Source organism: Stigmatopora argus, chromosome 3, assembly GCF_051989625.1.
Source record: "Stigmatopora argus isolate UIUO_Sarg chromosome 3, RoL_Sarg_1.0, whole genome shotgun sequence".
In the NCBI taxonomy this organism is placed as follows: domain Eukaryota; kingdom Metazoa; phylum Chordata; class Actinopteri; order Syngnathiformes; family Syngnathidae; genus Stigmatopora; species Stigmatopora argus.
Genome location: NC_135389.1, coordinates 16,087,324 through 16,100,108, shown reverse-complemented (window position 1 = coordinate 16,100,108; position 12,785 = coordinate 16,087,324). Strand labels below are relative to the sequence as shown.

General features: G+C 36.9%; 2 protein-coding genes across 3 annotated transcripts; both read left to right on the top strand.

The window, feature by feature from the left end:
* The first annotated feature begins 420 nt into the window (after nt 1–420).
* On the top strand, nt 421–5,740 carry cers3b (ceramide synthase 3b). The gene is made up of 11 exons (XM_077595435.1): nt 421–583; nt 1,789–1,962; nt 2,131–2,248; nt 2,594–2,712; nt 2,790–2,847; nt 2,942–2,992; nt 3,077–3,169; nt 3,252–3,380; nt 3,584–3,690; nt 3,847–4,000; nt 4,071–5,740. The coding sequence occupies exons 2-11, from the start codon at nt 1,790–1,792 to the stop codon at nt 4,176–4,178; spliced, it is 1,110 nt and encodes a 369-aa protein (XP_077451561.1). The 5' UTR covers nt 421–583; nt 1,789; the 3' UTR covers nt 4,179–5,740.
* A 1,101-nt stretch (nt 5,741–6,841) lies between these two features.
* Nucleotides 6,842–10,498, top strand: cfap161 (cilia and flagella associated protein 161). 2 transcript variants are annotated; one of them, XM_077596598.1, is made up of 8 exons: nt 6,842–7,125; nt 7,763–7,852; nt 7,924–7,986; nt 8,071–8,138; nt 8,629–8,710; nt 8,977–9,135; nt 9,238–9,311; nt 9,717–10,498. In XM_077596598.1, the coding sequence occupies exons 1-8, from the start codon at nt 7,033–7,035 to the stop codon at nt 9,949–9,951; spliced, it is 864 nt and encodes a 287-aa protein (XP_077452724.1). In that variant the 5' UTR covers nt 6,842–7,032; the 3' UTR covers nt 9,952–10,498. The 2 variants fall into 2 exon arrangements, with proteins under 2 accessions (XP_077452724.1, XP_077452723.1); XM_077596597.1 differs by having other exon boundaries at nt 7,924–8,138.
* Nucleotides 10,499–12,785: the final 2,287 nt, after the last annotated feature.

Sequence of the window (12,785 nt, the reverse complement as noted above, 5' to 3'; positions counted from 1 at the left end):
TTCTTTGAACGGCAGTGTTGTTGAACTTTGATACTAACCTCACTGTCCTTTATATACACACTGACTTAATGGGAAGTTTCCTGTTTCTCCTTTGAAAGCCATGCATTGACTCCTCCTCCTCTTCTACAGAATGGGGTCCTTTGTGGGGGCCGGGCTTCCCCTGAATTCCAGAGGGAATTCCTACAGGTGAGGGAACAGAAACAGAATGTTAGCTAGAAAAAGAATTAACTCTCATCTTTTTCCCGTTTATTTTTCCGAGAGTATACTAATACTTTGCACTGTTACGGACGGTGTGCTAGAAAAAGAATTAACTCTCATCTTGAGGCCAAAGGGGAGGGCACCATTACAAGTTTTCCACGCAGGTGAGTTTCCCTCCCTCTCTTCATCCCTCCCTCTCTCTTTCTCTCACACACGCTCCCCCGTCACACTAATGAAGGGAGGGATCGGGACATGAGTAAATATTGATTTTTCATGAAGTTGTGTCCATTGAGTCAGGCAGTTAGAGAGGATCTAACAGGGTGTGTGTAAGCGGACTACATGACTTTGACAAACTTTTTATACAGCTGCCTTAAAAAGCCACAAGGTGAGTGTGGGCTTCAAGAATTTCACGTGTTCCCATCCCAAGGGATTTGAATGTACTTTACTTAAACTAACTTTTGCATGCTGTCTCACCACTTTCTACTCGCCTGGAAAAAACATTGCCCGCAGCTATTCAAATTTCGGCCTGGCCAGGCCATGACAACAATAACTGACTCAACGGCTTCTCGTTTAACAACAACATGTTTCAGTGTGTAAAGCGGCAACATGGTTGGTCATTTTTGTGAACAAACTACCCGTATGTTTTATCTACACACATGGGCAGAGTCCAAGATAAATGGAGGACTTTACTTCTTAGTAATCTTTCTATCTGTGAATTGCTCTTAACCTCATTTTGTTTATCATTTTGCCCTTTAGTATCTGCGCTCTTTCAATGGCCGGCTTTATTAAAATTGGCATTGGCTAATGATAGTGTAATCTTATATAGTTATATCACATTGGGTTGAATGCTTTCAAGGGAAATTGTTAAAAGGTCACTGAAGTAAATTTGAATACTACATTTATCTTCAGGAAAGCTTTGCAAGTAAGTGTCAAGCTGACAGTCCAGAAATTTTAGTGTGAGATTAGAGGCTTTACTGTCGTCTGGTCATGTCCTCCTGTGTTTGCATATTTTTTTTCAGATTCCTTCCACATTAGAAAAACAAGAGTTAAATTTTGGACAAGGGTGTGCTTGTTTGTTTGGCCCATGACCCATCCAGGATCTTTGCTTGCCAGTTCATAGATAAACAGCTTCAGAGTGGAATTCTTTACACTGTTGACTGGTCGCCAAGCAATTGTAAGGCACATATAAGGCTCAACTCACATTTTATTTGCGGGGACAGTGTAGGAGGCAGCTAAAAGTACTAACCACTATTATGCCTCAGTTAAAAATTAGATTAAAATAACCATTTCAGGGACAGTGGAAAGGTATTCAAAAGGTGACCCTAGAAATGTAATCCTTTTAAACGGGGAGTGATTATATTATTACTCATTTAAAAAACTGTAATGGTATTTGTTATACACTTCTGTATTCATGTATAAGCAAGCTACCTCATTTTTTGTTCGGTGGTGTACTGTGATTCTTTTTTTAATATAAAATGTGTGCCTTAGTTTTAAAAAAGAGGGAGAGGAGTTTTAAAATGATGAATCACTTGATGATCTAAACTTACTCAGCATTGTGTTTTGAAGTGTACATCTTTTTGTGTTTAAAAGAATGTTACACACGGTCACCGAGTGGCTGTGGTGGGAGCGTTTGTGGCTACCAGTGAACGTCTCGTGGACGGACTTGGAGGACCGCGATGGCCGCATCTACGCCAAAGCTTCCCAACTGTATGCTGTGCTGCCCTGTGCACTTTGTCTGCTTTTTGTCAGGTTCTTATTTGAGAGGTGAGCTCAGATAATACATTTTCTCATATTAAACCAAGGGAAAACATGTTCCGGAATCAGTTCCAAACTACATGGCAAGTTCATGTATGATTGATTACAAAGATCACCACACTCTTATCCTAAAAGAGTATGAAAAGTAATATCTGTCATCCTTATGTTGGTGTGCAGGTTGGTAGCCGCACCGCTGGCCGACGTTTGCGGTGTTAAAGACAGGCGGCGTCGAGCCATAGAGCAAAATGCTATCTTGGAAAATTACTTCTGCACACAATCTAATGTTCCGTCACAGGTAAAGAGACGCAAGAGATCGCGTTGATTTTATTGATGTATATTCGTGGGTAAATACAAAATTCAAAACCTCACTGATTCCGTATGTGCTAATGCAAGTACTGTATGTGGGTGAAAATTAACATATTTACTATTTATTTTTATTTTTTAATGACCAAAATAATCAGTTGCCCTATAAAGGGTTAAAAGTCTTACGTGTCAACTTTTGAATATCTGACCACGGGAGTGACCACTGTCCTTGAAAGGGTTAAGAGTCCCATATTTATCAAAATTGGTGAATTAAAGTCTTAGGGGGACTCTCGGGAAGATTGTCTAACTTATGTTTTTTCGTGTGTGTTTGTGTCAGGCCGACGTGCGGGCCTTATGTAAAAAGACAAACTGGAGCGAGCGGAAAGTTCAGTTGTGGTTCAGGAGGAAGCGCAACCTCCATCGTCCAGGTCTTCGCAAGAGATTCTGCGAGGCAAGGTGTGTGTTCAGTCACAATTGTTTCACAAACCCTTCTTTTTTTTTTTAATACAACTGCATTGTTTTCATGTCAACAGCTGGAGATGTGTGTTCTATTTTTCTGCATTTGTCGGTGGCATTTTCGCGCTCCATGATGTAAGTGCTTGTTTGTTTCTGTAGCTCTCCTTTACTGGTCACATTTTTTTAATGTTTCATTAATAGTGTTATCATGTCACTGATTTGACTTTAGAAACCCTGGTTTTACAATCTAAAGGAAGTTTGGTCAGGCTTTCCTAAACAGGTAAGTGTTTTGACATGCAACAGCATAGAGTATAATTTACTTATAGGATGTTTAATGGAACATAATGTCGTGTCATATGTCCAGTCGTTGCTGCAATCCCAGTACTGGTATTACTTCCTGGAAATGGGCTTCTATTTTTCACTGCTCCTCAGCCTCACGTTTGATGTGAAGCGGAAGGCAAGTGTGTAAACTATCCTTACATTGATGTGAAGGAAAAAATCCAAGTGAGCTTGTTTTAAGCTTTGAATTCCCGGTCTAGGACTTTAAAGAGCAGGTGATCCACCACATCGCCACGGTGACTCTGCTGGCGTTCTCGTGGATCTCCAACTACATCCGCATTGGCACCATCGTGATGGCCCTCCACGACTCGGCAGACATCCTGCTGGAGGTCAGCTCGCTGTCATTGTGCTGATACTGTAATATAACAATAATAGAACACTGCAATGAATTACAAATACCATACAAATTGAACCTCAGAAGGCTTAACTGTTAAATAATAATAGCAATAATATATTTTTATAATATCATAGGAATAAGAAGTGTTGCTTTATTTGCAAATATGTGCAAAAAATAATTTCTTTTTTCTTGCAGGGTGCAAAAGTACTCAACTATGCCAAGTGGAATAAGACTGCTAATGTCATGTTTGTGGTCTTCACCTTTCTTTTCATGTTAACCAGACTTGGATTTTTTCCTTTCTGGTGAGTATGTGCAATTCAATTCAGAATTCAGCCTTTTAATATAATATGAAGCGCAAGGAAACATGTTTTTGTACACTTGGAGACACAATATTCTGTAACATTATTACATTAAAAAAAGTTACAAAGTTTCACCAATTTAAATGTGATTGTCCAAAGGGTGATCCATTGCACGTGGGTATATCCACTGGACCACTACCCTGCGTTTTTTGGCTACTATTTCTTCAACCTCATGTTGCTGGTACTCCAAATGCTGCACCTCTACTGGGCTGTCCTCATATCAAAAATGCTCTACAAGTGTCTCTTCAGCAAGGTGCGTTTAACAAGTGGATGCTGCGTTTTCTACGACAGCATCAATGTGTTGTTGTTGTTTTGGCCTGCAGTTGGACGGGGACGACAGGAGCGATGAAGAGGAGGAGGACAGCGAGGAGGATAGAAACCACAAGCGGAATCACATGAATGGTTCAAAAGTCCGGGCCAACGGTCACTGATGGGATAACATTAGTGACTCCTTGGAAAAATCCCCGTAAACTCCCTAAAAATGAAGTCCAGTGCATCAGCAAAGTATTCACAGCGGTTAGCTTTCTCTACATTTTCCTGTTACAGCCATTTTCCCAGTAGTACCTTAACTTATAAGTGTCCCAATTTTACTAGTTCTCTAGTTATTAAGTATGTACGTATGTTGTATCCAGTGTTGCTCTTGGCCTGGATTTTCACAGCAATTTTTGGTAAGATTACAAAAGGTGTGAAACTGCAATACCGAAATACGAAAAGCATTAGGGAAGTAAAAAGGTTCAAAGTTTTTACAAGGCCCTGTACATAACAAAAGCAACACCAGTGCCAAGTTACGCCAAAAACAACGTTGTGAGAATAAAGCAATGTAGTGCTCTTAAAGCACTTAAATGTTACAGGATGTATAAACTTAGGTTTACGATGCTCAAAGGGAAAAACAAAGAGATTAATTTACAGAGAATGAAAAAACATTCTGATCTTTCTAATCTCAGTGGTTTTGATGAAGAAGAGGACATCAAATCTAGTTGAAACAGACATTTAAGTGTAGATTAGTGGTTAATGTGAATTTAATTCATTAGCAAAACACTAAAATAAAATGTAGAAAAAGTGAAACTGTGAATACTTTCTAGATGTACTGTACATATGCATTTTGGGAGAGGGGTGGGGGGAGCTGCAAAGTATAAGTCATGACCTAATATGGAGTTACATGTTAGCGAAGCTTAAAAAAACACTCAACTCAATTCCTTTTTATAATAATAATAATAATAATAATAATAATAATAATAATAATAATAATAATAATAATAATAATAATAATCGGACATAGGCCCTGTCGTCATTATCAACAACAAAAAAGCCTACTTGTCATCACACCCAGAAACTGCGTGTGACGAAATTGGTGGTGCTTCTCCATAAGCTGCGTTTACTCGGCAAAAGACCTAAATAAGTGATAGTTACGGAATCTTGTAATTTGGCATTCTGCTGTTATGGATACAGGCCGCTTACCTCTCACTGTCTTTCACTTACCTTCAGTCAGCTAGTAGGAGGCAGATCACCACCCAAACATCTTTTCATATTACCGCAGAAGGGAATGTGTGTTATGTTACCGCAAATTTAGAGTTCTGATGGATGTGGGGAAAAAACTGTCCTTAAGCCTATTTGTCCGTGCTTTGTGGGACCTATTATTGCTCTTAATCATCAAAAGACTTTGCAGTAACTCACAGAAACGCATCAAAAACATCACGATAATAACACACTTATTAAATATGTAAAATAGAACATAGATATATAATATTGATAAAACAGCATTATTGTGTTATTATGTGTGCCACTGTTGTTAACTCTAACCCAACACATCTGGGAAAGTAAGTGCCCTGGAAATCTGATTTGTGCAAAAAAGTAAATACTGAAAAGCTAACAGATGGCAGAATCCCCTTTTCTCAGTGAATTCAAGACTGTAGTTTATGCCAACATTGTTGCCATATTTGTTCTGATGATCCAAATTATGCACTTAATTAAATGTTATCATTTCTAAACAGCATATTGAAAGCTTGTTGACCTGATAATATAAAGCAAATCGAGAAATACTTCTGAGCAGCAAAAGCCTAATCAAATATTTTTAAAAAAAGTTATTTGCAGTTGTGTGCAAACTCATGTAAAACAGTGAGAGTGATTTGTTACTCTGAACACAGCCTTATCACCAGTCATAATAGGGTGTCTACACTTGATCTCACGGTATCTCAGTTTGTCTCCACTAAAGGTAGAAATATTCCTTCGAAAGTATGTCGTATTTACCTAGGTATCATTTCTTATCACAAAAACACTGGAACAGCGGTGTGCAGTTTTTTTTAAACTTTCATCAAGATACCACAAGCTTAAAAAACTATAGATTTACATTTTACACACCAAATTGACATAATTTATCACAACTTTGCCTAGTTTCAAATATTCCCATATCAGTGATAGTGGGGAATCGTAATTTCCAATGCACACATATCACTAATCACTGCAATTAATATTGACAAACCCAGCAAAATATACGAGTTGTTCTACTTTAAGTGATTTTACTATGTATAGCACATATGTTGAATATACATTATAGTATGCCATTTTTCAATATCAGTCGTATGACCAGCTGGAATGAAGCTATGATTCCATCAAGGTCAGGAGGCAAGATTATATATATATATATATATATATATATATATATATATATATATATATATATATATATATATATATATATATATATATATATATATATATATATATATATATATATATATATAATCTTGCCTCCTGACCTTGATGGAATCATAGCTTCATTCCAGCTGGTCATACGACTGATATTGAAAAATGGCATACTATAATGTATGTATGTATGTGTAGATGTATATATATGTATATGTATATATATATATATATATATATATATATATATATATATATATATATATATATATGTGTGTATATGTATATATATATATATATATATGTATATGTATATATATGTGTATATATATATGTATATGTGTATATATATATATATATATATATATATATATATATATTTATTTATTTATATATATATTAAACCCATCACCTCAGTCAGCAAGGACGCTTTTGCCGTCACAGTCACGTCAAAACTAACGTGTTTTCAACGTAAAAGAATGACACGCTTTTCACACGCATGCGTGAAGCCCATTACTAGTTGACGTGTATTTGGCGTCCTCTAGCGATGGAAGTTTATATTGTTTGGACGTTGCCATAGAAGCCGACCAGGCCCCATATTTTGAAAAGTAGCGAGAAAGTATCTCTTAATCCGAGGACAACATGGCTAATAAAATGACCTCCATGCCCGAATTTAAAACCTACCGTACGAGCGTGAAAATTGGCAATTGGAATGAGGAGCAACACTTGGAAGAGGTCAGTGTCTCCTTTATATTGACTAATCTCCAGTAACAATTCGCCTCTTTCCAGCTATCCGTATTCACCCAACTACCCAGTCACCACTCCAGCCATGTATCCTCCTTAAATTTAACTGAGCATTTTTTTCACTGCTTAACTTTCTATCTTATAAATATATATCTTCTGTAACTTATCTATAGCTACAGTATTAAGCCAAATGTAAAGCAAATATTTATCTTTCAATGATATTCTTTGTAGACCTGCCACGATTTATTGAATAATCAATTATCCATATCAACTTCACAGGGTTATTTGGGACTGCAACCAGTGTGTATTTCAGTTTTTAAATGCATTTTAATTATATTGATTCATATTTTATTCATATACATATAAGTTTAATGACCAAAAATATTCACTTGCTCATTAAATGGTTACGTAAACTTTTGAATAGCCGTCCAATGTAGTAAAAAAAAAAAAGGGTAAACAAAAAAAAGGCTTTAAAATGTAAAGGCCATAGTAATACAGTATAACATGATTTATATATGAGCCGATTAGTCAACTAATAACAAAAAGAATCAGTGATCAGTTGGCCCAAGCTTGAATTTGTAGCTATCTGCAATGTAAATATATTAACGTGTGTTTTGAATACGTGCAGCATCTGCGGAACAAGTACCTACGAAAAAGAGAAAATGGGGAACTGACCGCCCAGAGAGTTGACTTCCTCAAGCTCAACATCCTCACTCCGGTACAAATATGCCCTAGAGAATAACAGCACACAATCTTAATGATGATGAAGATAGTGTCTACTTTTGTTAGGTGAAACTGAGCATGAGCACAGATGGGGCGCTGCACTTTGGAGATGTGGTGATGTTGGTTAACGTCAGTGAAATGGGCGAGTGTTATGCCCTCGGTGTCAACGCGTACATTGAAAACGTCATCAAGATTCCTTCTCCTGGCATTAAGGGTCCGTGTGGAGTCAGCGCGGGTAGACACATTCAGCCCTCTGCACGCACGGCATTCACCATAACCAGGTAAACACACACAATGTAGTGGTTTTTTTGTATTTGCCCTATCTTTTAGTGGTACTCGGTCGTTTGGTCGCCGGTCTTTTGGTCGCCCGGAAGGTTATTGATAATTACCATTTAAATCGTTGCTCAAATTCCCTAAATACAAACTGTCAATTGCTATTCAGTCCTACTTAATGCCCTAGTAATTATTAGGCTAAAGAAAAGCTCCAAATTTCCCATACTTTTATTGTGTTTTGTTGGAGAACTTGTTAAGACCCTGACTGACGTCCCTTCCTAAGGGGACAACTCATGTACATACAAACTCTTATACACTCACACGTCGGCTCAGTGAAACTGCTCATGGCCATTGTTGGCTTTTATTGATGCGTAGACCGTGTTGTTTTACCTTGTTTTTTCGCCGGTCTTTTGGTCGCCCGTTGTTTGGGTCCGGGCGACCAAAAGACCGCGACCAAAAGACCGCACACGTCTTTTAATGCTGCTTTTTTTATGACAGCGTGGATGGCACTCCTGTGGGATCAACTCTGCATTATGAGCAAAGTTTTGCCCTTAAAACAACAGATGGCTTCGCCGGGGGTGTAAGTAACAAATAAACATGTTTGCTATACTATATTCCCATGCTTACATTTTCATTATTTTATTTATGTTGAATGATGGCGCTCAAAGATTGGTTCCATGTGAAGAAAGTTATTTTCTGGTTTTAACGTATTTATTTTTATTTATTTTTTATTTTTCTCAAACTAACAAGCATTTTGATAACGTTCCAACAAATCTCACAACTGAAATTTTTGAGGACTGGCAATCTTGCATATGTGACAACAAAATTACCATTTTTGTCTTTTAGCTGTATTTAACGAGTGACGTGCGAACGTTTCGAAAAAGCGCACTGAGGTCACGTCTTCAGGAGATCAACCTGGACGTGAATGAAAACTTTCTATCCTGGTGGAAATTGGTGCACTTTGACCCCCAGGAGAGGCTTGAGCACGAGGGCCTCCCCGTACCCGTGAGTGTCTTTTTCTCTGCGGTTAAATTGTCAATCGGTTCGTGTTTCTTCATTTTCTTTCACTCATTTTATGGGGATGACCATTGCTTTTTGGTCTTACAGGCCAACGTTAATGTGGTCCTCCTCCACTGCAAGACACACCAGGCTGTGGCTATAATGGAGCATCTCATTCTTGGGTATAGTAATCTCATATATTCACAAATTCTCCCATTTTTGCTATTGTATAAAAACAAAACAAAACTAGAAAGCAGTGGTTCCTTGTGTAATGGGGGCCAAGGTTAGAGGGGTTAATTGTGTGTTTTCAATTAGTTGCTCTGATCAATTTATAAAAGGGCAGATAACCCAGCTTTTAATGACCAAACTATTTTTTTTATAATTAAAAGTAATAGGTCATTATATTGTGGAATTGCCCATCTAATAAATGTATGAGTTTAGCATTTACTGTGTTTTACCCTCCCCCTTCTGCTTCCTTAAAAAAACACTGCTTCCAGACTTCTATTTTAATATGTTCTAATATATTCAAACGTGCAAGTGCACTATTTTTAGCAGCCATGCTTTTATGCCTTGTTGTCCTCCCACAGGACCACGTATGGCAATGAATATGAAGTGGCGGCTCATACTTTCTTGGATGCACACAAAGCTGAAAAGTCAAACAACCACTGGATCATGTGTACCGCTGACCCGACGGGGGATGGCCTCCTGCTTCTCAATCGCCTCAAGTCAGAGGGCAACTGCATATCGTTTCCCGGGGATAACTCAGACGGTCCAACAGAATATATCACATGTAGTGTGTGTAATTATAGAGAACATAGATAATTTCTGGAAGAATTCCCAGAGGCCAATTTTGCATAGGTATAACCCACGTGTTTACCAGGAATGTTTGTTAGTGTAAGCATTTGATATGTGTTGTTTAACAAGGGGCGGCCATCTCCTGTGCTCATAAAGATAATAATTAGAATAATAATAATAATACTAGAAAATATGATATATAGGCCTGTGGTGAACCATACTTCCCACACTCTTGAAAATGCATTACTGTATCTTTAGGAGTACATGATCCATCATGGGGTGTTAAGTCGTACGCTTACTTGAGAAAAAACTAATCTCCCAAACATTCTTATGCCATAGAAATGAGCTCAAGTTTTAACGTTTATGAAATTGGCAGTTGACTGGTCCAGAATGTAAACAGCTTCTGGTACTCTGGCTCTGTCCAAACTAAGGCTGCCACAAACATTTATTTTGATAATCCACTAGTTGCTAATTATCTTTGCAATTAGTGGACAAATTGGTTTATGTAAATATCATAAGTTGTCAAACAGTTGTCAAAGTAAAAAAAAAATTGCAATAAATCATTTCAACATTATTTTGGTGTTGAGAATTAATGAATGAATTAAATCTTAGCTGCATGACTGCAGCAAATATTACAGGGCCGTTACTATTCTCTGTACATTTTTACACCTGGTAAACATAATTTGTTAACTGAAGGCACTGTTGGCAGTGGTATCAATTTACAAGTTGTCATACTAAACTGGGATTTTCCATCCTGCTCATCCCAAAAAAGTGGAGAGGAAATGAACAGGCAGGGGGGAAAGAAGTCTCTTTTGTTAGAGGCACGCACATCAACGCTGCAAACGTTGTGCTTACAATCACAGGCAAGTTTTTTTATTTTATTTTTTTAACCATCATTTCTTTAACACGTATGCATTAATCTCACTTATTTGTGTGCTTTTTAGCTACATGGATTGGAGGAGGATCTTGGTTTTATGGACCTGCATATCTTAAATTGAAAGTGAGTATCAAAAATGAGTGTCCAAAAAACAATTTGTAATACAGGTATTATGGATTAAAATGTATTATATTGCTTCAATTTTAAACAGTAAAACTAATGTTTGAAAAAGTTTGGAAATACATTAGCTTAAAAGGCACAATAAACTAAGTTTCAGTATTGAGACAAAATTGCTGTTCTCAAACAATGAGTTGCTCTGCAAAACTCATAAGTGTTTAATATGCAACCCCACCAATAGGTTTCCTGTTAAAAAATGGAACCTCCCTATCTTTCCATCAGGCTTTTCACATTTTTTATGATCCTGAGATCAAGAAATCACCTACCAATTGTTAAACACTTCCTCACTTTTAATTTTTTTTCCATGGTTAAAGTAGGTGTTTAGAACAGTTGATCTACTTATGCTATCTACTAATGGTATTGAATTTCAGAGTCTTTAAAACATGCCACCCTTGAGTTTCCACAAGGATGTTCTCTATCCGTCGACTTGGACACAGCCCAAGAGATTTACAGTCCCGTAGTGGTCAAGGGGTTGATCATGGGGCTCAGCTTTTTAGGGTCATGTGACATTTTAATGCTCACTGGGGCAAGCATAAAACTGCAAAAATCTAGTCCACATTTTTTCATGTTACAACCTTCACAAATACTTTAGTTTTTCTCAGTTTTCTACACAACCAGTAGGGATATTGGAACTTTTGAATTCTTTTTTTTACTTCTCTCCTCCGTAGTGTTTGTATTATTGTTATTTAACTATCAGTCATTCTCTAATAAAGGCCAATGCAGTACAATATCTGTGGAAATGTTGGTAGAACACCAGATTTTAGGTTCAGTTGCATTTTCTCGTGTTGGTCTGTGTGCTGTAGGTCTTGCAGAATCTGTGTAAACACCTGTGGTATGTTGTTTTGTCTTTCAAGAAAGAGAAAACGAAGAGGCTCCAAACGCTATCTGGCCATGTTGGACCCATTTCAGTATCACTATTTGGCAAAATATTGACTGCAGCAGTATTATGTCCTGCTTTGGTCAGTGATATTTTGCGGGTGGCCTGCATCCATGCTGTTCTAGGTTAGTAACTTCATTTTTCAGTTGATTGATTCTGAAGGCGTTGCTAGAAAATTCATGGACCGCCGCTGATATCTACATAATGAATATTGTGCATTAATCTATAATCTATGCTAGTTTTTTATATAGGGGTCGCAGTTGAGCTGGAGTGTATTCTGTTTTAACCATTTGAAACTCACAGTCCCACATAGCATATATAATTTTAAGACTTAAATAACCTGACAAACTACTAGATTTGAATATGATTAAAAGTCTGGAGAAATGAAGAAGCACAACACTATAGTAAGGCTGGAGTTTGGATTTGTGCCCATTACCTTGTAACTTTGCCTTCTTTTGCATTTCACTGAACAACATGCTGTAACAAGTTTCTAGTTTTACGATTGTTTTTCTTCATTTTAAGTTCCTTGCAATTATCAGATATGCAAAGAATGTCATTCCTATATATAGGCTTTCCATGGAATGTTTCTGTGAACCTTACCAGAAATTTGCAACACCCTGTTGTATTTAGGTGAAGAAAAAGATAACTATATATATATATATATATATATATATATATATATATATATATATATATATATATATATATATATATATATATATATATATATATATATATATATATAGTTATCTTTTTCTTCACCTAAATACATTTGCATAAGTACTATTTCATATTCATTTCAATTCAATATAAAATATGTCTCTACGTGCCAAAAATTCAAGTTACAAAATATTATTTTGTCTACCACCCAGACATTATCAACAGGGTGTTGCAAATTTCTGGTGAAGAAAAAGATAACTATATATATAT